This window comes from Copadichromis virginalis, linkage group LG12 (assembly GCF_057382275.1).
Source record: "Copadichromis virginalis isolate Kocher_CV1m ecotype Utaka linkage group LG12, C_Virginalis_male_GT1.1, whole genome shotgun sequence".
Classification (NCBI taxonomy): domain Eukaryota; kingdom Metazoa; phylum Chordata; class Actinopteri; order Cichliformes; family Cichlidae; genus Copadichromis; species Copadichromis virginalis.
The window spans coordinates 20653641-20680633 of NC_140629.1; the positions used below are offsets into that span (position 1 = coordinate 20653641).

Genomic DNA, 26993 nt, shown 5'->3' on the forward strand with positions numbered 1-26993 from the left:
GGCATGCCCTGGCCTCAAACCAGGAGTATGATGTTAGGTCCAAGGCATTAGACTAAAGAGCTGTCATTCTGCAACCCAGGACTGGTTTGAGTCCGTCTAAAGATACAAAACATTATTTTAAATTTGGATACTTTTATCAAATACTTCAAGTTATTTTTTAATTTTAGTTACCTTTGTTGTTGCTGATTTTTTGCTTTTCTGTAAAAGAAACCCACTAACAGCAGTACCACACCTATAGAACATGTTTCAAAAACAAAAAAGTAAAATAGGTTATAGTTTAGATTAAATTTGCATAGTGAAAACAAGCTGTGTTAGTAGCAGAAGCTATACTCAAAAAACATGTAGGCAGTAAGTATGGTAACTAACTGTGTATCCACACTTACAGACTACTGTGATTACAACGCCTGGAAGTTTGGAATTGGGCTGCGAAGATGTTTCCACAGTGCTTGGGGTGACTGCCGGTGTGGTAGCTGGATGGAAAGGGATAAACTTAATTTAGTAGTTAACAAAATCAGAAACTGGTGAAATGTGTACCTAAAAAAACAAATCTTACCTCTATTTAAAAAAGAGCAGTCTAATTGAGAAACAAGAGAAAGATGGTTAATAGCAAGAACAGCATCAGTTACTGGATATCAAAAAGGTACCAGGTAGTTTGGATCTGACTAAGCATCAGAGGTGCAGAGAGCTCAGAGATCCCACGTAGATAAGACAGAGTGGTTTCCAAATGATATATGGGAACTTTTTCAGGTCATTTTTATGAGTCATGACTGACATGTACATATACATATACGTATACGGGAAATTACTAACACATGCATGGGCCATTTTCAAAAGTGTCAAACAGCCCCTGTCAGCTGCAGCAGCATCTCACAAACTAAAATGGAATTGGCAAGAGAAGAAAGAGCAAGATGGGAGAAAAGAATGAATATGTTTGCATGAAAATACCTGTACAATTTTTGGTCTCTACATATCCTGTGACACCTTCAAATTCACAGGACTTTAAGGAGGTGGAGACGAACAAGCGGCCTCTGTGTTGGCAGATGGTATTGGGTGGAAGCGGACCGTGGGAACAATTTGAAATCTCTTTGTTACCCAGGAGCTCCACGTCGTCACAGAAAACACGCTTTACATCATTGACACAGCCTTCAGTCTCGCAGTAAAATCCTCGCACACCATTTCCACCTATAACACCACACAGTTTATCCATAAAACATCACAAATGAGTTTTTAGTAATGTAAACATTTATTATGATAAAATTGTAAACAATGGGAGAGATTTCTGACCTGATGTGAGGGAAGAGCACGGAGGAAAGAGTCCAGCGATGACGAACAACAAAACCCCTGTCAAGATAAAGAATACGATCTAAGCTGAATGCTCTTTGATGAGGGGTGCTGACCAGGGCCGGCCCTACGATTTTGGTGGCCTTAAACAAGATTTTATATGTAGTCCTAAAACACTTCCATGACAACTACCAAATCACACACACCGCTCATAACTACATGAAGAGAACACATACACACAAACTACAAATAGGCTAATTAATTAAATGTCTTATTTTAAAGTGTCTGTTAACAATATTTTAAATATGAGCACTAAAGAAAAAAAGAAAAATATTTGAAATGTTATTAGTAAAGTCAACATTTTCACAAGATAAAAGCAACACTCCTGCACATTACAAAGTCTAACCTGGAATAGTTTGGGGCGACCCCCCCTCCAAAAAGCTTGCTATCATATATGATGTTGCAGTTCTACTTAAGATGGCAAGCAATTAACAAGTAAATTGTTCTATTGAAAAACACATTGCCTAAAATGAATATATATTCATTAAGTTCTAGCCACTGTTTGCCAGGTGAAAATCACTGTGATTACATTTGGTCAATAATAAAAGCCAACTTTAAAGCCCCTTTTCCATTATTACATACTCAGATTGCCTTGATGCAACTTGAGGCAGTACGACCTGCCTTGACTCGTTTTCCATTACAATCAAGTACCACCTAATATGCGAGGTAGTCGTTATATCAATGAGGCTGAGTGTCCTGTCATATAATTAGTATGCAACAAAGGTGGACATTGAGACGACAATATACTTGCTGCTCAGTGTGTGGTTTTTTGTCAGACTCGGGAACCACGGCATTGCTTTCTGTAGTCATTTCCCTCGTTGCCAGTTTACAAATATGGTTTACATTACGCTCTCATGACTCATCGAGTGACACAACTGACCAGTCAATCGGTGGCATGCAGTAGTCTCGGACTGCTCGAAACCCCAGCGGAGTAGGTACTAAAAAAGTACTTGGCACCAGGTACTACGACCTGATGGAAAACCCTGAAAACCATGGCAATCTAACCCGAGTAGGTACTAATGCCAAAGGGGCTTAAGGTGCAAAACAATACAACAGAAAAACAAAACACCCCAAAGGGTGGGGCGGCGGGGGATTCTCTGGCTGGCTGGAGCAGCATCTAATAACCAACTCGCAAAATAAAACAAAATAAAAACAACCAACAAACACGAAAACACCAGACATTATGATACAGACTTATAATTTGCACCAATGTTTTTTCGAAAATCTATACGCGAAAAGTGAGCGCGAGAGCCCTCGGTGCGCCTGCTCGCTGCTGAAGTCAAAGTAAACTTTATTGTCATCTCCGCTACATACAGTCCAGTATATAGAGAGACAAGACGACGAGGCTCCAGCAGTGCAAGTAAACAAACAATAAATATAAGAAGAGTAAGAAAATAAATATACACTTTAGGACTGGGGGTAAAGGGATCAATAACAATTTAAAACTTATAATTTACAGTTTGATGATTTAAAATCTCACACACAATCTGTCGAAAAGGGAGGGGGGCCAGCTGCTTCCAAATAGAGCAATTTCATTCATAATGTTGTAAATCCAAGTCCATTATGTATTCATGATTTGGATCCTGGGTTGTGCGAAATCCCAGGACCATAGACAAAGCGAATCTGTGAACTAAGGTGTAGGTCTATTAGGTTATGTTGTGGTGATCCTTGGGTTTGGGGATTTGTGTTCATACTGGAGTCCAAAATTAAAACCGATGGAAGATGGACTAGAAAAGTTCAAAGCCATCAGGTGCTCAGTTTACAAAAAAGAGAAAAGAAGAGGAGGAGAAACGAGCAAAAGATACAGGTAAGCAGATGTGTCATTGGATAATGGCAGGTTATCCTGAAACAATCAGAACCAGAATCCTTTATTAATCCCTAAGGAAAGTATGTGGGTTACAGTTGCTCCAAGAAGAAATGGTAAAATAGTAACAGTAACAGACTAAACTCCAAACAATACATTATGTTACAGATTTTAATATTAATTAGTCATTGTCAGTTGTTGATTTGTCCTGTTCTCATTGTATGACGAATTATGATGGCTGCTTGGTAGCCGTTTGCATACTATGCATACTCTCTCTCTCTTCATATGTGTGTGTGTGCGCATGTGTGTGTGTTTCTCTGGTGAAATTCAGTATGGTTCCAACAGAGGTTTTATCCTTAATATGTTTTGTGTGTGTGTGTGTGTGTGTGTGTGTGTGTGTGTGTGTGTGTGTGTGTGTGGCGGGGGGGGGGCAGAGGGAGTGTTCGCCCAAACAGGCTAGGACCACCACTGACTGTGGCTATTTACTTAAATATGTTCAAGCACATATTTAACAGTTATTTAGCATTGTGTGAATCATCTAACGAGGGCTATGTAACATGTTTGTAACGTGGTTCACACCCCCCAAGTAAACAGCCAGAAGGAACACGAGGACACCTGGCCCCGCTCACTGCAAAATTCACGTGCAGTTCCCAGTAAAAACCCCTGAGGGAGTTTCCCAATTAATGTGTTAGATAAAAAGTAGATAATGTTTGAAAATCTAGTGACTTCACACCACATTCGTTTAAAATAATGTTAAAGTTAATGAGGCACAATAAGGCACACGGTTGGAGTTAAAGCTTTTCTCATGATGAAGTTTAAATGTGAAGTTTAAATGTGAGACTTACCAATCATTTTCTGCGCAAATGCAGTCTGTCTGTCGCTACCCTCTGCTGGTATATTATTCTTTAAATGGTTTTTTATAAGCTCACAGTAGCGTGGTCTGAATGGCGCGCTGTTCGCTTCCTATCAGGGGTGATCCAATACAACTAAGAGTAGCATTACATCACATTAATTTGCATGCATGCGCATGCGCGTTGTAGAATAATTCCACGTGCGTAGGAGTCATCAGTTCATTGTACAGCAGGGGCGGAGCGTGGGGGTGGCTTACTGGGCTTAAGCCCGGGTTGTTTTGTCAGAAGCCCGGGGTCTTTTGGAGTGTAATTTTTTCATAGTTAGATGCCTGGCTGACAACTGTATAAAACAAAAAGCACACATAATATTCGAAGCACATAGTGCACACTGTGGGAATTTACGTCTGTGCGTGAATCCCCCCTGATATTGGTATGATCCGAGCTCAGGCACTAAGTGACTGAGCGAGGGGGCGGGGCAGCTGCTACCTGTAGTGATGGGATTTCCGGCTCTTTTTAGAGAGCCGGCTCTTTCGGTTCGGCTCAATAAAAAGAGCCGGCTCTTTTGGCTCCGAACCGGCTCTTCAGGTTGTTTTGTTGCTTTAATTAATTTATTATTAACAATAATATAAAATTACGCACAAAAGGAATTACTAACGTAAAAAAAGTGGTTTTATTTATATATGTTTATATATAAATATATGCGGTGGCCCCTAGAGACAAAACACGTACAAACTCCAATACACATTTCTAGCATGAACTGAACTTCCAAAGCAGAGCTACTAGATCACTTAAATTACACAATTGAAAGCATGAAAGCATATGTGTATTCAGAAACGGCCCTAACCAATCTGGCGCCCTAGGCAAGATTTTAGGTGGCGCCCCCCTACATCAGCAGTGTAGTGTAATGTTGTAACAAATAATATTTCTATTAAATAAGCTTTACTTTGCATTTTAATTAACGTGGGATTATTTTTTGTATTTAGAAATAATAGTACCAACTTTTTTTTCTTTCAACATTTGTGGCACTGGCGTGGCGCCCCCTGATGGACGGCGCCCTTAGCATTTGCCTATACGGCCTATGCCACGGGCCGGCCCTGTGTGTATTGTTTGTGTATTTATACACAAGCACTCATATATATTCAAATAATTTAAAAAAAAAAGTTCATTTACCTGTTACTACCACACACCAAATCCGGTCGTTGGTACTTGCTGGCTTGTGTAGCCACAAGATAACAAAAGCTCAACACTGCGCCTAGCATCCTGGAGCACTTCTGTTGTCTTTTGTACATGTTTTGAGTTTTTATGTGCTTCTGAGTTTTTATGTGCTTCTGAGTTTGTACGTGTTTTGGAGTTTGTACATGCTTCAGAGTTCGTACGTGATTTGAAGTTTGTATGTGCTTTGTCTGTAGGGGCCACCGTAAATATACTTTTATTTATTCACTCCACATAAAATTTAATAAATAAATCATATAATACAAAAATCAACTATTCACATTTCAACTTTTAACTATTTAAATTTTCAGCTTTTCCCTTTTACAAATTTAAAGTGAAAACAACACAAAACACTGCAAACCACAACACAATTAAATATAAATTAAAATATGAAAACATAAAGAACATGCATATTCTCTGTCATATGGGCCTGCATGAATAAACTTTCTGAATCCTTTATCATCTGCAACTGAAAATAGTTGTGGATGATTACTATACCTTTCTAATGTGACGTTGTTGTCCCTGGCTCTCTCTCTCTCCCTCTGGCTCTGTTCCTGTGCTACTGAGTGTAACTACCGCCCCTCCCCCCTCTGCCCAGCGTAAAGCACAAGGCTCGCGTGCAGAGTGAAGCGAAAAAAAGTACGAGAGAGAGAGAGAGAGTGACAGAAAGAAAGAAAAAAAAACCCACGTGACGGCTCGCGATAAGGAGTCGGCTCGTGTCGTTCACGTCAAAGAGCCGGCTCTAAGAGCCATTTCGTTCGCGAACAACCCATCACTAGCTACCTGTGAGTGCGCTGTTGGAGAAACGGAGCCAGCCATACTAAGGAGAGCTTAAGTTTGACCAGGTACCAAAGCGAATCATTCGTACCGTACAAATAATGTAAATATGACGGTCAGTGTTGGGAAGGTTACTTTTAAAATGTATTCCGTTACAGAATACAGAATACATGCCCCAAAATGTATTCTGTAACGTATTCCGTTACGTTACTCAATGAGAGTAACGTATTCTGAATACTTTGGATTACTTAATATATTATCGTGCTTTTTACAACAACGTGAATGTACTATTGCTGTGTGATTTATTACTATTACTGAAGGTCCGCGACTCCGAACTGTAGTAAAGGGACCTCTGACTAATACGGCGGGGTCCCTGTCGGCTCATAGCCGAAAAATAGCTTTACTTTGTTGTGTGGGTCAATTTTTCTTGCGAGAGACAGAGAGAGGCGTTGAAAGACTGCTCCAACGGAACTTATTGTTTTCGGAGGAAAACACGAACACGGTGTACAGTCGAGTCTTAATAGCTTACTTACAACTGGGCTCGTCAGGCACTCTTCTTGGCTGCAGTGGTTATTATTATATTTACATGTTTCCAGCTCCCGTTTTTCCTCGACGACAACTCGTACCTTTCCACTCGCCTTTTTCTCCCTCCTCGCGCTCACAGACACATAACGTGTATGGCAGTGCATTCTCCCTGCAACACGGACTATACTGCCCATGATGCTGCATTCTTTAGAGCCATAGCTGGACTGGCCATCGGGCGTACCGGGCATTTGCCCGGTGGGCCGCTGGCGATTTTTTGGTTTTTTTGGGCCGATGGATTTTTTTTTTATTTTTTAGGAAGGGTATATATAATGAAAGGTGTTGGATTGGCCAATTGGTCATGATCGACTCTGGACTGGACCAATTACAGCCGAGGAGGCCGGATGCACCCTCCCCCTTGTTTAGCAATCACGTGATTTTCGCGCATTGCATGCCGGGAACTCGTGGCAAAACAATCCAAGTACCGCATCAAATGCAAGCGTTTGCAGCACCGCAAAACGTTCATTCTCCGGTTCCAATACCTTCTTGTTTTTTCTTTGCCGCACAAAAAAGGAATGTACAAAACAAAAGGAGAACAATGCCGGTCCGTACAAAGACAGACTCGACGAAAAGACAAAGAAAAATACGAGGAAAAAAATCAAAGGAGTGAAAGGGTCAGACCCTTAGGAGCACACAGAGTGGACAAAAGACGTCAGCGTGCTGCCCAACTTTCACCACGCTCATATTTATAATTATACGGTTCTTGCAGTGAGTGCATGCACTCATGAAGTTTAGTAACTTCAGGTCACTGCAACAAGCCCAGGTACAGTTTACCGACGGATGGTTACAGGACTTTGAAATGCACCGTGTAGAACGAAAGACCATCGTATGAACAAAGGTAAGTTTACCAGTCTCACAAATCGTCTTCATAAATACACATTCGTTAACCGTTTATTAATATAACCTTTGAGCTCAACGGTAATTAATTAGTAGTGGAAATAATTTCTGGTAGCATTACAGAAATGTAGCAGTGACAATAATATTGTATGTTGTAATCGCAATGGACAATTAGTGATACAAAACAACTGTTTTACCCTGTGAATAAAAGTATATGTTTTTGTCATGTACCATGGTAATAACAGAAGCGAAACGCAATATTGTGTCAGGACAATTTACTATTTATGCACAATAAACACAATAAATAAAGGAGCATAGCGCGACAATTTCTGTTCAGCGCCAGACTTGCTTGTAACCTATATCACCAATTATGTTAAGAAAAATGACGTATTAACTACAAAACTCTGACCTTTGTGGGAATGCTTGGAGCAGACTAACCTGTGAGCTGGAGTGTTCTGAGACGTTATATTTGGTATATCCAGACCATCCGTCGGCTCTTACTTCGGAAACATGGCTTAAAAAATTTCTCTTCAACGACGTAATCCAATAAAAAAAAAAACGATCTCTTTACCCGTCGGCTTCCCGTGGCTGTCATGCGACCGGCTATTGCAGTTAATAATACAACAGCTTCTTGGCATTTTTTGGGTTTCTTTTTATCGCTAGTACCTCTTGCCACAAGTTCCCAGAATCCTTTGCGGTTTTACCCCTGAATGACGTCACATTTTCAATCTTTATCCTGGTGGGCCGGTCTCTAGTCAAAATGCCCGGGCCGATTTTTTGTCCCAGTCCAGCCCTGTTTAGAGCTATGCTTGTAGCATTCTGCCTGTTAGCTTAGCACAACAACAACAACGAAAAGGCGCTCTCTCACCCAGGAAACACACAGTCGCAGAAAGAGAGAGAGAGCGTCGCCCTGTAACCATGGCAACCGTAACGCTGCCGCCTGGAACGAAAGAACGTAGCTGTCAAACAAAACCCAAACAGTCCTGACCCGCAACAAAATGAAACAGGAAAGTACCGCAGTGTAATCCATTTATTTCAACAAAGTAACTGTATTCTGAATACCACCTTTTTAAACGGTAACTGTAACGGAATACAGTTACTCATATTTTGTATTCTAAATACGTAACGGCGGTACATGTATTCCGTTACTCCCCAACACTGATGACGGTGCATCACGAAAGATTGATATCAAACTGATCACTTGACCAATATTACGTTACTTGCTCTTCAAGTGAATCAACAAATGGCGAAATGAAAAGCCGAACAAATGCTATTTTTTTTAGAGAGTCTTAGCTTACGTGTGTTTATTTCACATTTTCAGTTCTTACCCTCCCCGACTAAATCGGTTTCAGTTATGTACTGAAATATAAGAATGGACATTAGAGGCTTCTTTCAAAGAAAAAACTCAGGTAAATGTTATTTTATATATTATGCTTTGTATGTTGTTCAGTATATTTCTATGCAAAACAAGAGGGATTTCAGTACACAGCAGGATATTCACATTTGTAACCAGATATTTACATACACTTTAGGGAGAAAACATAAAACATTTTTACTGTACAACATCAATTTAGAGTAAACTTTTGTTTTAGATAAATATTGAAATATCTTTTGAATTAGTTAAATGTCAGAATAAAGAGAGAGAGATCTGTCTATTTTTTATCACTTTGATCAAATTTAGGAGTACATATACACTAAGTTTGTTAATTAATAAGAAAACTCCAGACGATTCCATTCTGAGCTGAAGAAGCTTCTGATAGGTTAGTAGAGTCCATGTGAGTAAATTGGTGGCACAGCTGTGGATGCATATAAGGCAAAACACCTGTTTCTTTAACATGGGAAAATCAAGAGATGTCAACCAAAACACCAGAAAAAGAATTGTGGATCTCCATAAGTGTGGCTCAATTTTGAATACAATTTGGTGCCATTTGCAATTAAGAAATACAGATAGTTTCTCTCTTTACTCTTAAAGTTAACAAATATGTTTTTTATATTTATCAATCTAAAAAAAATAAACATTTAGTCTGATTTGATGTTACAATTAAAAAAAGTGTTTGTGTTTTGATCTGAAGAGTTTGTAAATATTTGTATATTTGATGATTGTCAGCACAAAGAGGGAGAGAGAGGAACAGAGAGGGAACAAGAGCAGGTGAGACACACATGTTAGTCAAATGGTTGTTTACCAAAAGTATCACCGTATCATCATGTATCTCGTACCTAGTGTTTCTTTTTAGGTTTGCTATTTTTCAAATTCTACATTTATTAAGTTATGCAGGCTTGTTTGCACAACAAGGCTAAATAATTATATAAACTTTTCTCAATCTAAATAGTGGACTTTGGTAGAATTAAAAAAATAAGTGTAGTGCAGGTCTATGATGATTTTTAGTACTACTATCATCTAGTTCTGATTCTGGTTCTGTCTTGGTTAAATCCTAAGTAGTGCTGATTTTGAACTGTTGTAGTCCTGTTTTAATTCTGGATCAGTTCTGGGTCTGGTTGAATTGGGGTTTAGTCCTCGTGTCTTGATGCAGCCCTGACCTTGTTCTTCCTTGCTGCTTAATTAAAAAACTAGTTTCAGGTGTCCTGCACATGTGATATATATTTTTCCCTATATGAAGTCATTCTTTTTTGAACAAAACTCAAAACAGAGCCAATTAATCTTTCAGTCATTTCTAACCTCCCCCCCCAAAAAAAAAAAATCCCACATGCATACTACCCTTTAGGGCTAAGCCCCGGGTGTTTCAAATGTCTGGCTCCGCCTCTGTTGTACAGTAGACAAACGGCAAGTAAATGATCATTACTTTTTCTTTTTACTGATATATGATTTTGTGCTGGTCTCACAGGTTATTGTTGTCTAACAAATATAGCTGTCACCTTGTGCTGCACGTATGCCGATCTGACAATGTATGTTGATTTGACAGAACAAACTCAAGTGACACCAAAACTGCGGCACGTGTCACATGGTGTCATGTCACCCGCCACAGAAAAAAAAACAAAAAAAAAACACCGGGAGTTAGAGGGGTCAAGTGAGCAAACTCATGTTACATATGGAGTGTGTCCAAAGCACCTGAATCACGAGAGGACGGACTTATATACCTGATTTTTCATTTGAGTTCGCACTGACTTAAATTCCTTTGTGTGTGTTCATTTTGAAAATGCTGAACTTTAGTTCAGTGTCCCTTTTATCGGTATTATTTGTGAATGAAGTTTCAAGAAGCGCTTATTATGCTTAACTGTTGTCTGTTTTGCGCTGATAAATAAGACTAAACTGCCAAAACTGAAAGCATTTTTTGCGTATGTATGCTTTTTTTTAAAATGTTTAGTACTTATTATTGTCACTTTATCTGCAAGAAAAATCTTTCTTATTGTTTGATGCTTTTAGGGTTACTTGTGTCACTTCAATAAAAGTTTGTTTTTGTTTAAGACATCTCCATTTTGGCCCGCAACCTGCCCACTTCTGACAAGTGTAAACTTACCTTTATTTGGTGTGACTAGTTATAACTTATAAAGACAAATGCATTGAGGCATAACAGTGTAAGTTAAATAAGTGGTATAATAAAAATATTAATAATGATAATACTTTTATTTCTATAGCACTTTAAAAAACCCACACAGTTACAAAGTGCTTTACAGTTTTAATAAAACTACACATTAAAAAAAAGTATACAGGTTCCAGCATATAGACACACACTCAAACACATACGCTTACATTTAGTCCAAAAAGCACACTTCTATACACACATTAGATGCAAAGTAGGGCAAAAATATTGTAAGAAAGCAAACCACAGAGTCACTCTGGGGTTTTTACAACAGTTTGCAAGGCTGTTTCTGTCACAAACTGAAAGCAGGGACTCAAGCGCAGAGCAGGTTGACGTCTCAGAACACGATTTATTTACACACCAGTGAAATACTATATACAGTGACGGGGAAAGTCCAGGGGATTAGGGGAAGTCTCTCTCTCTCTCTCTCTCTCTCACGCTCGCTCACGTCCTCACATCCGACTCACACACGTCCGTACCGCGGGGAGGTCACAGGTCCGGGAAGATAAAGTCAGTAGCTCAATCATCCAGCGATGAGAGGATCTGTGACCCAGCCTCAATCGGTAATCAGCTGATCGCCAATCAGCTGATCGCCAACAGCTGTGTGAGCCAAGGGTGGGAGCCAGCTGTGAGCTCCGCCCAGGCAGAGAGGTAGGGGAGAGAGAGAAAAAGCAAAAACACAAGTGTAGACTTGTGAGGCCGGCTGGGCAGGCACAGGGACCATGACAGTTTCAAAGTTTAGGCACTTTTGACTGTGGCTCAGGAGGTAGAACAAGTCATTTACCAAATACAAGTTCAGTTGTTCACTCCTTAGCTTCTCCAGTCTGCATATCAAAGTACTCTTGGGCTACTGAGTGTGTGGGTGTAATTGGGTGAATGAGTGCTGTAAGTGCTCAGTGAGTATAAAAGTGCTGTATACGTACAACTTCAGCAGTATGGTTTCCTCTGGTTTTAAAATGACAGCATGGAATAGCTATGAGCCCCTGATCAGATGAATGAAGAGGCTACTAACCCTGCTATATAATCCAGGATCCTGACCATAAATGATGACATGATTAACCTTTTTAATAGGAGAGAGAGCAAAAGGGTGACAGGATACAGATTAGTACTGCAACTTTTACTGCAGTAAAACAGGTTTCTTTTATCCCCACCGCATTCTGTCTCCTTAATGGCAAATAACCGCCCTGTGACTTTCTATTACTATTATTGTCATCATTATTTTATATTATTGTTTTACTTTTATGTTCCCTTCTGCTAAACTAATGTCCCCTTGTGGGACAATAAAGAATTTAAATATCAGGAAGCACTGTGTGGCAGGCAGGAGTTGACCCAAAATGCAGGCACTCAGACTCAAAGTCAAGTCAAAGTCAAAGTCAACTTTATTTGTCAATTCTGCCACATGTACAGGACATACAGAGAATAGAAATTTCGTTACTCTCAAACCCTAGATGAAATAGCAAATGAACATTTAAATATAAGAGAGTGATTAAAAAATGCAAGTAAAATAATTAAAAAGAAAAAATTTAAATAAATACAATACAATTTTACGTATAACAAGAAAGCTATACAATATACAATATACAATATACAATATTCAAGTAAGGGTAAATGACATTGAGTGTAAACCAGGCAGAGTAGTGCAAATAGGCAAATAGTGCAAATGGAGATTTAGTAATATACGGTAAGAGATAGTGTAACAACAAAGTCTTATGAGGTAATGGCAGTCCAATGCTCCACAAAGTGACTGGTAACTGGTGCAGGCCAGTGAGTGAGTCAGAGTGTGTGTGTGTGTGTGTGTGTGTGTGTGTGTGTGTGTGTGTGTGTGTGTGTGTGTGTGTGTGTGTGACAGAGTTCAGTGAGACCGTGGAGGAGAAGAGGGGAGAGGGGGCAGAATCGGGAGGGAGTTAAGCTTCCTGACAGCCTGATGGATGAAGCTGTCCTTCAGTCTGCTGGTCCTGGCCTGGAGACTCCGCAGTCTCCTCCCTGACGGCAGCAGCTTGAAGAAGCTTTGCATTGGGTGCATGGGATCAGCCGCTATGCAAAGGGCTTTTTTAGTGAGACGGGTGCTGTAAATGTCCTGGAGGGAGGGGAGAGAGACACCAATGATCCTCTCTGCAGCTCTCACTATGCGTTGGAGGGTTCTATGACAGGACGCATTGCAGGCTCCAAACCACACAGTGATGCAGCTCGACAGGATGCTCTCGATGGTGCCTCTGTAGAAAGTGTACTCGAGGGATGAACTCAAAATACTCAGCTTTATTTGCTGCCAGGTGAAAAGCATACAGAGCAAACTCAACTAAACTGGGAAACAGTTTGTGTGTGTGTGTGTGTGTGTGTGTGTGTGTGTGTGTGTGTGTGTGTGTGTGTGTCTAAGTTCGTGTAAATGTCACAGGGTGAACTTCCTGTTTCTAGAAACAGCTGTGGGTGTTGTAACTGTGAGTACATTTTGTCTGGTGAAATATGTGAACATAACATTTGAAGCATAATCAAATAAAACAGTAAAAACTCTATAACACAGTAAAAACAGAACAACATAATTATTAGACTTCAATAAGATACTGAGCTATAGCAAATATACCATCAATGTTTAGATTGAAAAATGTACTTTGTAAATGCTTATTTGTAGTAAGTATCAACATTTGTTGCTCACAACTCACAGTACACTTCAAGGATAATAAATGTTAATCTAAGCTCTAACTAAGGACAAAACATATTGTAAATGTAACCCTGGTAAGATTTACAGCAATCAGAAGTACAGGGTTCTTTGAATGCATCGTCGTCCTTGTCTGATAGTTTAATTTCCGGGCTTGCCCTGAAGGCACCGTCTGCGGCTCCATGCGCGTGAAGGTGTGGTATAGAGGAAAAAGGACGGCAAGGAAAAACTCCATGCTGCCGCGGAGCACGGTTTTTTTTCCAGTTGAAAGAGAGGAAAGAGGTTTAATTAACATTTGTGAGAGAGCTGTCGTTAGCGGTGAACCACAGACGGGTACCTACCTGAAAGGAGTCGGAGTATTTCTTCGAACTTTTTGAACTATTCTGACTGGGTTTTTTTGAGGTACAGTTCCATGGGTGCCAAGTGAGGAGCTGGTATCGTGGGTCTAAGACACTGTTGCTGCTGTGGAGGCCTTCTCTGTGTCAGGACGCTACATGTTGATGCCTGCCGTACCAGGAGGGCGGTAGGGAAAAAACAAAAGGAAGCCCACCTGAGAGACACCTTACCATTTTCTTTGCTACTTTTTCTCCGCCTGAGATTCAGGTCGTTTTCAGTTCTTAACCCAGGACAGTGGGTAACTGAATAAACTGACACCATAAGGAACTGGACACTCACATGCTATTTTCTTTTCTTTTTCCTTTTCTTTGGGGTGTTGAAATATTGTGTTTCTTGTCTTACATCTATTTTGATTGTTTCAATTATTTTTGTGATGCATTCTAGATGGTTACTGCATTTGAAGGTATCCCTACATTGAGGATGAGCAAAGGGAACTGATCCAAAGAAGAAATATATAAAGCAAACTTTGTTTCACAAACTTGTGGTCGTGCGTGTTATGTGGGTTGGAAGTCTTACTGTCACGGCTGGCGGAGTGAGCCGTGTGGAGTGGAGGAAAAGGAGGACCCAAAATGCAGCAAACTGATGATACGAGTGATGTTTATTTACAAAGTGACAATGGCAGAAACAGGCAGTGAGGCATGACAAAACAACTGAAGAAACCTAAACTGGGAGAACTAAATGCCAAACCTGAGACCATACAAAAGGGGTGCGGGGCAGAGAGACGCAGAGAGAGGAACACCATAGAACGCAGAGATACACGGAAGAATGCAGACTTACACGGAGTAACACAGTGATACATGGATGAACGCAGACGAGCCGACAACGAACACAGACCGACACCCACTAAATGTACACACACAAGGTAATCAGGTAATCACACACAGGAGGGAAGAACAGCTGAACCTAATACACCTGGGGACCGGAGGAGACAAGCTGAACACAATAACAGACACAGACCTTCAGAACAGAACAGGAAATCCAGAACACGAGCCTTCAAAATAAAACAGGAAACAGACTGATGTACAACACAACACGGGGACATGAACAGAGCACCAAGGACAGACACAGGTAGGGCTGACAATACACCAAACTTCAGGTTAACCCTAAACTAATACAGATCAGAAAAAACGCAAAACGCTGGGTCAACGACCCAGGACCATGACACTTATTGCTCTTACAGAGTTGCTACCGCCAATCTCCTTCCCAAACCTAGATTCGGATATTGTAGACATTGCACTTGGGCGAGCAGTATAGATCATCTCTTTATAGATAGAGGGACACACGTCCAGGTTACATAAAGACATTCTGGGAAGATTATTGGGAAGATTTCTATATGGAGACAAAAGAGTAAAAGTTCCCCCATTCCTGCCAATGGTCATTGTTTTGTACTTCATTCTAAAACTCATAATCATGGAAAAGTTTCCCTTGTCATATTTTTTTCCTCAAATATTATTGAATTGAGTCATAATAACATTTTAAAGGTAAATTCCAGTATGAGACATCTGTTCGTCTGCTTATTAACTACATTCAGATGATAGGGTCAGAATTAAGCAGAAAAGGCATGAAAGCATGGATCCATCCATCTGTAATGGTGTGGGGGATATTTTATTAACACACTTTTAGCCTATTACTACCAACAGGGCATCGTTTAAATGCCACAGCCTACCTGAGTATTGTTGCTGACCCTGTCCATCCCTTTATGACCACAAAGCTTTACCAAGTCTCAACCCAATTGAGCACCACTGGGATCTGGTACAACTGGAGCTTCATGTCATAAATGTCTAAATAACAAATCCTTGTGATGCCGTCATGTCTGAGGAATGCATCCAGCACCTTGTTGAATTTATGCCATGAGGAATTAAGGCAGTTGTGAGGAGCAACAAACAGAGTGCACCTAATATAGTGTCCAGTAAGTTTTTCAGTCTTATGAGACAAACTCACCTAGTTTATCTCCATTATCTCAGTTTTCTTATTAAACTACAGTAACATTGAGTCATGATCTACCAGCACTGGATAAGAAAAACCAGAATCAGCATGAGACAGTTAAGATCCAGATTATATACATATAAAGTTTTATTTCATTTTATTTTATTTTTTTACTTTTGGAAACGTGTAGTTGGACACCATCACTGAAACCTTTATGAGTACGCAATCAGAATGTTTTCTCCCTGAAGGTCTACTCTTGTTTCTATGACTAATATCAGAATCAGAATTGTGTTTATTGGCCAAGTATATGTGCAGACACATACAAGGAATTTGGTTCCGGTAGATGGTGGCTCTCAAGCATCCATCCATCCATCCATCCATCTTCATCCGCTTTGTCCGGGGCCGGGTCGCGGGGGCAGCAGCCTAAGCAAAGAGGCCCAGACCTCCCTCTCCCCAGCCACCTCCTCCAGCTTATCCGGGGGAATACCAAGGCGTTCCCAGGCCAGCCGAGAGATATAATCTCTCCAGCGTGTCCTGGGTCTGCCCCGGGGCCTCCTCCCGGTGGGACATGCCTGGAACACCTCACCCAGGAGGCGCCCAGGGGGCATCCTTGTCAGATGCCCGAACCACCTCAGCTGGCTCCTTTCGATGTGGAGCAGCAGCTGCTCTACTCTGAGCCCCTCCTGGATGGCCGAACTTCTCACCCTATCTCTAAGGGAGAGGCCAGCCACCCTTCGGAGGAAGCTCATTTCTGCCGCTTGTATCCGCGATCTCGTTCTTTCGGTCAGAATCGCAGAATTTCTTCTGCGAAGCTTTGATTTTGACAAAACTTAACAATCTCAGTTTCTCCCTTTGCAACATCTGCAGTAGTAAGTGAAGATCCCTTAATACATGTTTTGAACTGCTGCATTTGACCTGCAACCTTTTCAGATTTCCTTTTGCTGCTGTCACAGCCACTTGCTTGTGACATGAGAAGCCTCTGATGCGCACTTAACCTGCCAAGCAGCTGCTTGAACGTAAGTATCCAGGAAACTGCCTTTTTTAGACGGTACCAGTCTGAATAGTGAGAGATCAGTTTGTTCACTGGATTTTCAGGTAATTTTGTAACATCTACACTCATCACCTCTTTGACTTCGACATCATTTTTTGGTATTTCTTTAATGTCCGGTGGAATTGGCCAGTTTTTCTTATCTTTTGTCAAAAACTCTGGCCCAGCAATCCAGTTTGAACACTTCATGAATGTCTCTGTGTTCATTCCTCTTGAAGCGTGGTCAGCAGGGTTTAATTCAGAGTTTACATACATCCACTGACTTGGTTTTGTGTTGTCTCTAATAAGTGACACTCTGTTTGCTACAAATGTCTTAAATCTGATGTTCTCGCTGGAAATGTACTTTAAAACAGTGCTACTGTCAGACCAAAACACAGATTCTTCTCGTGGCATTTGCAGCTCCTTTCTCATGAGCTTGTCCATTTTTACAGCAACTGCAGCTGCTGTCAACTCGAGACGTGGAATTGTTATCTGCTTCAGAGGAGACACTCTGGACTTGCCCATAATGAATGAGCAGTGAGTTTCTCTTTTCTGGTTTGTGATAAGGAGGTAAGTAACGACTCCGTAACCTCTCTCACTGGCATCAGCGAAGTGGTGCAATTGTGTAGATATGACCACTCCAAATCCAGCAGGTTTCAAACACCTGTTGACGGTGAAGCCATGAAGTTTTGAAAGCTCTGAATGCCAAACTTCTGACCTTTGAGCCAGTTCAGCTGGGATTTCCTCATCCCATGAAATCTTCCTGCCACATAGCTCTCGCAGGATGATTTTTGCTGTCAGAATGACAGGAGACAAAAAGCCCAATGGGTCATATATTGCACTTACAAATGAGAGGATGCCTCGCCTAGTCGTTGGCACATGTTTTTCAGTTATCCTGATCTTGAATACATCTGTCTCTGTGCACCAGTTCACTCCTAGGACTCTTTCATCTGGTAGTGCATCATGTCTCAAATCCAAATCTTTCATCTCCTTTGCTCTTTCCTTTTCAGGAATGGAAGCAAGGACAGCTCTGCTGTTGCTCATCCACTTTGTTAAGTGAAATCCTCCACTCTCACACAATGCAGACAGGTCCCTGACCATAGTACATGCCTCTGTTTCATCTGAAACTGACAGAAGACAATCATCTACATAAAAATTGTTCAGAACAGCATTAACTGCTGCTAGTGGCATTTTTTCTTTAGCATCTTCTGCTGCCTTTTTTAGTGCATAGTTTGCACAGCTTGGGGAGGATGTTGCCCCAAACAAGTGCACCATCATTTTGTATTCTTGCAGAGGTTCATTCAAGTTCCCGTTTGGCCACCAGAGAAAACGCAAAAGATCACTGTCCTCTGGAGGTACTCGCACCTGGTGATACATAGCTTCTATGTTTGACATCAAGGCAATGTGATCCCACCTAAACCTTGTTAGTACTCCAATCAGTGTGTTCGTTAGGTTTGGCCCTTGCAAGAGTTCTTCGTTCAGTGATTTCCCTTGAAAGGATGCTGCACAGTCAAAAACTACACGGAGTTTTCTTTTCTGAGGGTGGTACACCCCATGGTGTGGTATGTACCAAACTCTCTCATTTTCAGGGGTAGTCTTTATGTTTTGTACCTGAACTGCGTAGCCTTTATTCAGCAAGTCAGACATGAAGCTCTGATACTCCTTATGAAACTCTGTGTTTCTGATTAGTTTTCTTTTCAGATTCTCTGCCCTCTGCATTAGTGCACTGCGGTTGTTTGGCATTTTGACAGCTTTGTTTCTCAAAGGAAGACCTATGCTATAATGACCATTAATCCTTTCAGCTGTGCCATTGACAGAATCCATAAACATAATGTCTTCTCGTGACATTTCCTGTTTTTCCTCAGAAGCTTTCTCTGGAAAATCATAGTTGAGCTGTTGCATCAAAAGATCCTCAACATTAGTGACAGAGATGTGATTTACTGAAACACTCAGCTCTCTGTCAGAAGGAGTAGAGCAGGAATCTCTCTTGAGAGGGCCATTGATAACCCAACCCAGGACTGTTCGAACAGCATATGGACCGTTATCTTTACTATGAATAATCTCCCATGGTTCCATAGCCTTGTGCACATCACATCCTATCAAAAGTCCAATGTCTGGGGCCTGGGGCTCGCTCGGGCCCCTTCGGAGGTGGGGTGCCCCCGGCCTCTCGGCCTGGGGCTCGGTCACTCAGTCACAGCTGGGGGCCGGCGGAGCTCATGGGCGCGTCACTGCAACTCCCCCTGGCTTCTGCTCCGCGGCTGCTGAGTGAACCCTCATCTGGGACTCTCCTCAGCTCTTACTGGAACAGTGGCGCGGCTGCCCCTCTGTTGGTCTTCCATGGTCTCTTGTGTTCTGGGGGCCTCTGGATGTCTGGAGTTTTGATCTCCTCCATACCCACTTCACACCCTGGAGGATGGGGCTGTGGCCCCCCCACACTCCCTAGCAGATCGTTACATGGAGAAACCTTTGGAATACAAGCGCGCTGATCCACACAGGTATGCACACGGGTGTTCACTGCTCGTAGACCCAAATTACACCTTTCTTGGCCGCTACTTCGAAGCACATCTGTCCTGCGTGCTGCACAATAACATTGAATATTTAGTATTTACTGCTGTTTACACTTAGCTAGATTAATGCGATGGTGTTGTGTTTAGTATGTTGCTTTGTTTTTTTTGCTTGTTTTCTATTTTTCTCTCAACAGGTGATCCAGGAGATTTTTTTTTTCTCCCCCGTCTCACTGTCCCTCTCCCCTTCTGTTTTTCCTTTCCTTCCTCTTTCTTTCTTCCTTTCCTATCCCTCACTCATGTCTGTCCCGTCTGTAACATCTGAAAATAAAATATAATAAATAATAAAAACAAAGATCGACCAAATGGACCAATACTGCAATGCCACGATGATCCATTTGGCAAAGTAAATCCATTGGGTATCCTTGTTGGTCTTCAGACAACAATTCTGATGGCTAAAGAACCAAATGGGACAGGCAAAAAAAAAAAAAAAAAAAAAAAATCCAATGTCTGCATCTGAATGTGGGAACTTGATTTGCCGAAGATGTGGCCACCTTTTTAAGTCATCCTGTGTAGGGATGTTCTCTCTAGACACTGGAATGTCTGCATGAGTGTAAATGTCAGGAAGATCTATATAGGTGTTCTCATTTAAACCACACACTTCTAATCCTGACAGATGGTAACTTGTCATCATCTTTTCTTGTCCCATTGTGCGAAGCATGAATTTTGTCTTCTTACCTTCTACACCCAGTTGTCTCATCAGTTTTTCTGAACAAAACGTGGCTTGGCTCCCATTGTCCATGAATGCATAAGTCTCAATCAACTTATTGCCTTTCTTCAACTTAACCCACACAGGAACGATCGATAACACATGAATGCCTTTTCCGGCCCCTGTGACTCCGCAAATTCTGCCTGAACTGTGTGTTTCATCACTTGTTGTGGGAATGTCTGAGACATTTCTCTGGATGCAATCGTCTGCCTTACTGTCCTCCTCCTTTGTCCAATGAAGCATACTTGGATGTCTCTTAGAGCAGTACTCACACAATGATCTTTTCTTACAGTCCTTACTCAGATGACCTTGTGTCAGACATGCAAAGCACAGACCCTTTGCTTTAAGGAACTCCAGTCTTTCTTTGTAAGGCTGGTTTCTGACCTTTTGACATTCTGCCAGTGTATGGAGTTTTTCACAGTATATGCATGGTTTCTGGAAGGCATTGCTAGTGTGACAAGAAGCGCTTTTATTAATTTCAGGTGACCTTTCATTTGCAGCTTGTGTTACACTTGTAGCAAATGTGCTTCCCCTTTGCCTGGATGACCTAGTCATTCTCACATTTGCAGATGACTTTGCTTTGTCTTCAGCATCCTTAATGTCACCATACAAAGGATCTGCAGCTATTTTTGCTTGTCTGTTTATGAATCTAACCAGATCTGAGAACTTTGCTCTCCTTCCACTTGTTTCTTGAATGTCAAAGGCAGAGACTCTCCACATTTCTCTCATTTTATATGGCAGTTTGGAGACTATAACTCTGAGGTTCGTGGGAATCTCCATCTCTTGCAGTTGACTGATGTCTTGCATTGCATTGTTACAACCAGTGAGAAACAGTGAATAGCTATGAAGAGCCTTTGCATCATCTGTTTTGATTTGTGGCCAATTGAATGCTCTGTTCATGTAGGCAGTTGCAATTCTTAGTTCATTACCATAATGACAAAACAGCAACTTCCTTGCCTCACTGTAGCCTTGTTGAGGATCGATGTGCTGACAACTTCTTACCAAATCTCTGGGCTCACCTCTGGTGAACTGTTCAAGGTAATATAACCTGTCACTGTCACTGTCAGTTTTATCATGAATTGTATGGTCAAAGGCTCTTGTAAATGGTATGAACTCAAGTGGATCACCACTAAAAATGGGAATGTCTCTTTGAGGCAAATGTGATAGTCTATGTTGTTTGACTAACATCTCAGTGATATCATTCTGTTTCAGCATGACTTCACATAGATTCATTGGAATAACACTGGCATCAGTTTGGTGCAAGTCATCTTGTTTTACACTGTGACTGTTTACCTTTGAATGCCCATCATGTTCACCTTGTACCTTTGGCTCTTGGAAGCTGAAGTGCTTAACAGCCGATTCACACTGTTCCACATCATTTTTACAGCTGTCATATTCACAGTCCTCTAACACTCTTATTTTGGCTGTAGAAGCAGCAATAGCTGTCTCGATCTCAAGCTGTTCTCTTCTTGCCTTTAACTTACATTCTTCAATGTCCAAGGCTTGTCTCTGTTTCAAGGATGCAGCTCGTGCGAGCAGAGCAGCGCGCTCTGCTTCTTCTTTCTGCCGTACAGATGATACCGAAGAAGCTCTGGACGATCTTGATGAGTGGCTACTGACTGAGCTTCTTCCAACGCTGGTACCTGATTTCTTTGCAGTTGGTCTAGCAGTCACTGACACGCTGTCATCTGGGCTCACGTCGTCTTGATGCTGATGTCTTGTTACGATGATCCATTTCTCAACTTCGGTCATAAACGCACTGAACTGCTCCTTTTTTGGATTGAACCAGAGCATATGGTCCACATTCCTTTCATCTTCTGGCAACAGCGACAGTACATCATCATTTGCCCGTAAGAATTCTTCATGCAGCTTTGAAAAGTTACTTAAATGTTCATCAACAATGTCAAGGCTTTCATTCTCTTTCATCAGTCCGCTAATTTTATTCATTTTTGAAGTTAATTGTGACAGCTTGGACCTTCTTGCGTTTATGTGCCTGCCGAGCTGTTCTTCCAAACCTCTTTCGGTGTACTTCTGCGCCCTCTTATGGCCGGTCCCGCTACTGCAGCTCTGTGCCCTGGGCCTGCAACCTTGCGGGTCTTTATCTGCCATCTCTGCTCCTTTTACACAACTTCTTATTCAAAAAGTGTTCATGAAACAAAATGGTCTATGACACAAAGCTGAGGCTTTCGTAGTTAGTGTCATCTTCTTAAGACCAAAAACACTGTCACTGACTTATTTGTAAGAAGTTGAGAATCGCAATTGTTCAGTTTTAACACGACTTGTAGCTTAGCAGCATATCATAGTCCAAAACTTTATCCATGAAAGTTTATTTCTTCTTTTCTTAGATTCTTCATGCATACAGCTCTGTGCACTTAACTGACTTGCTGTATCAAACTTTGCACGATCTCATAGCGATGCAATCGTCTTGCTCGGGAGCATGATGGTTTTACTTAATGTAGTGGCTATCTTTGTTTCTTCTTGGAGTTCTCTATTTCTCTTATATCTAAAATAAGAGTCTGGATGGACAAGAGGCTGGTTTACGCGTCGGTTTGTGCAACAACGACGGTAAAACCATCGTGTCGCTCCGCCATTCGCTTGCTTTATTTTTTACAACCTTTCACAATCTTTATCCTAGCACAATCGAGCCAGAAGTTAAGATACACTCATGATGTGCATGAATGTCACAGGAATTCTGGGCTTTTAATGATTTGTTTGAACTGTTCTTTTTCCAGGCTGGAATGATTGACACAAAAATGTATGCTGTGTATTGCACAGCATACATTTTTGATGACTTAAAAAACATCCCAAGTGGATGACATTTTCTCTAATCCACACAGGCTCAAATATACACCCCCCTCAAATATACAAGTATTATTGATGTCTAATAATATTTGTTTAAATGTCCGTTAGCAAATTGAAACCTTGAAGAGATGCAATAATTCTGGCTACCAAAAGGATAATTCTGGATAACTGACCGCAATTGTTGACAGAGAATAGTAGTCAATTATCAGATATCTTAAAAACTATTCTTGACATTTCCTTTAAATTGGTTGCATTCATGGCAAAAAGGTAGAATACTTCTCAAATTTTCTTTGTTTTATCCACAACCAGTTTTTAATGTGTGCTTGGGATCATTGTTCTGTTGGAACACCCAGTTGTGTCCAAGTTTTAAGCGAATTTGATGAATTTGGAGGTGATCCTAATGTTTCATTATTCCATCCATTTTGTATCATGCACCAGTACCACTGGCAGAAAAACCGCCCCAAAGCACGATGCTGCCACCAGCATGCTTGATAGCCAGTACAATGTTCTTAGGTTTGAAAACCTAACTGTTTCTCCTCCAAACATACCTCTCATCATTCATGCCAAATATCTAAGTCTTTGTCTCATGTAACCATAACATAATAATAATAATAATAATAATAATAATAATAATAATAATAATAATAATAATACATTTTATTTGAAAGCTCCTTTCAGAACACTCAAGGACACTGTACATGGTAGAATAATAAAAGCAACATAAAAGCAAGCAGTTTACACAATCATAAAAGCATAAGACATAAAACAAATTTAAAATATCAGAGTGGAGAGGTTATGTGGGATAAGCTATTTTGTCGTTACAGCAGGGGGTTCACGTCAGGCTTGAGCCTTGGTTGCATGAACTTATTGATCAGTAGTCTAAAGAGACAAAAAAAAGTCAAGTAAAATGAGAATAGTTCCATCTATACAGTTTGTAAGTGTATGTAATGTTCACTAACCTTTCACAGCTGACTGCAGCCCTCTTTTAGGGGAACAGTCACACCAGGTTTGCTGAAACAAGGTTATATTATTGAGAAAGATATCCCATTAGCTAAACACATAAAAATGACTGGTTTTATATTTCAGTAACTTTTTTTGTTGCTGATTCGGCTCACTCTTTAGTTTCATAAACATGAAACTACTGAAAAAACATTTCAGTAGTCCCAGTAGTATTAATATTATTAGTAGTACTTGTGAACCTGCGGAAGAACAATCATGAATTTGTTCCTAGATAAAAGCTGTATTTGCAATTAAAGATTTACTAGCATGAGAAATGTGATGCATGCAGCCAAAACAACTAATGGTCAGAACTTACAAACTACTACTACGATGATGATGAGATGAGTTTGCGTAAGGCCCTCCGCAAGACTTCCAAAACCCGTTGGGGTTGGTGAGGATTTGGTTGCTAAATGGAAAGGAAGAATTTCCATTTAGTGAAAAGTCAAAATAATGAGAAGCAGATGAAAGGTCTGTACTTACTTCCAGTGAAAGAGCACAGGTTGCTGAGGTCTTTTTGAGAAATCAGAGAGATCAGAAAAGTCACTCTTTTGGTCAAGAAAATGTACATTGTTTCAGATTCTTATTTGCAGTAAGTATCAACATTAGTCAGCTCACGGTTTATATGGCAAAATAAATATAACTCTAAAAAAGGGATTTTATACAGTGCAGTCAAAATGTCTTTGCCCACTTTCTGATTTATTAGTTGTTTTCCATATTTTTAACACAGAAATGTTTCAGATAATAAAAAGAAAAAAGAAAATGCAGTTCCGAAATTATTTCATTTATCGCGGGGAAAAAAGCTATAAGAACTTATCTGGCTCTGTGTGTAGAAGTACTTTCACTCTAAGCCTAATAATCAGTTGTGCAACCCTTGCCAGCAACAACAACTGCAACAACTTGCCAGCAACAACAACTGCAACAACTTGCCAGCAACAACAACTGCAATCACGAGTTGAGATTTCTTTCACAACCAAAGTTTCAACATTTTAATTGTAGAAAATAAGTTCTCGGACATCTTCAGTAAATGAATATCTTCTAACAGAAAGTAGTTATCAACTGTGGCATCAGTTTCACTGTTGTTGTTTACGTCTGTGCGTTCCATAAATAAACGTCGACTTAGTAAGAGTAGAAAAGATGCAGAAGATATAGAACAGAATAAACTGGAAGTCTTTGACCATTATCAGCAAGGGTGGCACACCTCAATTCACTGTTTTCCTCATTCAGCTAGCATGATCAGAATCATGTGTTATTTTATGAGATTGTTTAAATACAAATGGAAGTAAACAAAAACCTGAATAAGAGCTTAAAATTCTTCAACATCCGCCATCTTTCTGAGCACACAAGTGGGCTATTGTGGATTTTTCCAAAGCTGGTCAAATTTCTGACACTAGTGAAAGAAATCTGTTATTTTCAGTGCAATGAAAAAGAAAAGAAAAATAAATTAAAGAGAGGCATGAATGATTGCAAGAAAAGCAACAACTTTAAAAAATGTAAATACCTGAACAATTTTTTGTGGTGATGTATCCACTATTCCCTTCAAATTCACAATGAGCATTCCCAGACATGGAAACAAATGCTCGACCATCATGCTGACAGACAGCTCTGTGTGGAGGAGGACCAGAGCACTCTGTCATGGATCCGTCATTGAGCAGGGCTTCATCGTTGCAATACACGCTAATTACACTAAGAGCACATTTTTCAGGCTCGCAATAAAACACCTGCACGTCGTTTCCACCTGTAACACCACACAGATTATCCATAAAACATCTCACATGAGCTACTTTTAAAAAAAATCTTGAGATTAGTATAGCTGAATGAATGAATCACCTGCTGCGAGAGCAAACAGTCCAAAAGTAAACAGTAGCAGGTCTATGAAGAGAAAAATAGAAACTAAAATCGAGCATTTCTGAGTATGAACACTTTTAACTTTAAGTAATGAATCAGAGACTTACTATTCATGTTCAACACCAACGCTTCAGGATCTGAGCTGGAATCCTCTCTCTTACACGGTTTGATGACAGTCTGAAGAAACTCACTGTTTAACCCTTCATTTAAGTGTGGCTTAGGCCCATCCGGAAACGCTGCATGACTCATTCAGTTGTGAATTTGAAAGAAGTCTGCAACCATCACAAACTAACATGCAAGAACAAAAAAAGGCCTTTCCTTTGACACTTTAATTTGCCAGATTTGCATCTTGTGCACAAAAAAATGCATTTAAAATATTTTAATTTAACATTTTTCATTTAGTACTCTGAAATGCTCTTTTTTAAAAGTATTCTACGGTTATATTTGGGAGAAGTCTATTTAATATTGTTTTAATTGATGGAAATGCACCACTCCACTTAATCAGTACTCTAACAAATTTTAACTGTGACACACTGAGCATTTATCCCCCAGTCCCATTTTTTCACAACCCATTTGATCAGATGCCACTGGAGCGTATCTTTTAGCTCAGCTTTTCTGTTCTCTTCCCCCACCCTGCCCGGTTGTGGCAGCTGTCTGCCTACACGAAGCTGTTTCTTCCTGTAAGTGGGAGTTTCCCTTCCCACCGTAAAAATGCTTGTTGGGGTTTTCTAAAGTACGAAGAACATGACGTGACTGTTGTTGTTATTTGGCACTATATATAAACATACCTGACATGACTGAACGGGAGATAATAATGAATAAAATAAATGAATAAAAGTACCACCAAATGTTGGTTTTGTATGTCAAGTATTAATGAGTAATATTATAATTATTAGATATTTTCTCAAATTAAATATATTTTTACTGGCACAAAATGTTGCACAAGGCTCTGCCTCCCATTCTACTTTTGAAAACTACAAACCACAAGTAAGCCAGCAGTCTGAGACTGAAGTGCTCTGTAAGGATAATGAAGTACTATGAGGTCTTTAAGGTATGAAAGGGCTGATTATTTAAGACCTGTATGTTATGAGAGGGATTTTAAATTTGATTCTGGAGCCAATACAGAGAA

General features: G+C 40.5%; 1 protein-coding gene across 1 annotated transcript; it reads right to left on the minus strand.

Moving 5' to 3' along the window:
• Positions 1–283: 283 nt before the first annotated feature.
• Positions 284–26057, minus strand: LOC146696898 (uncharacterized). Its single transcript, XM_085475241.1, has 5 exons — positions 25972–26057; positions 1285–1341; positions 946–1182; positions 554–574; positions 284–470 (listed from the first exon to the last, which is right to left on the minus strand). The coding sequence occupies exons 1-5, from the start codon at positions 25976–25978 to the stop codon at positions 331–333; spliced, it is 462 nt and encodes a 153-aa protein (XP_085331367.1). The 5' UTR covers positions 25979–26057; the 3' UTR covers positions 284–330.
• Positions 26058–26993: the final 936 nt, after the last annotated feature.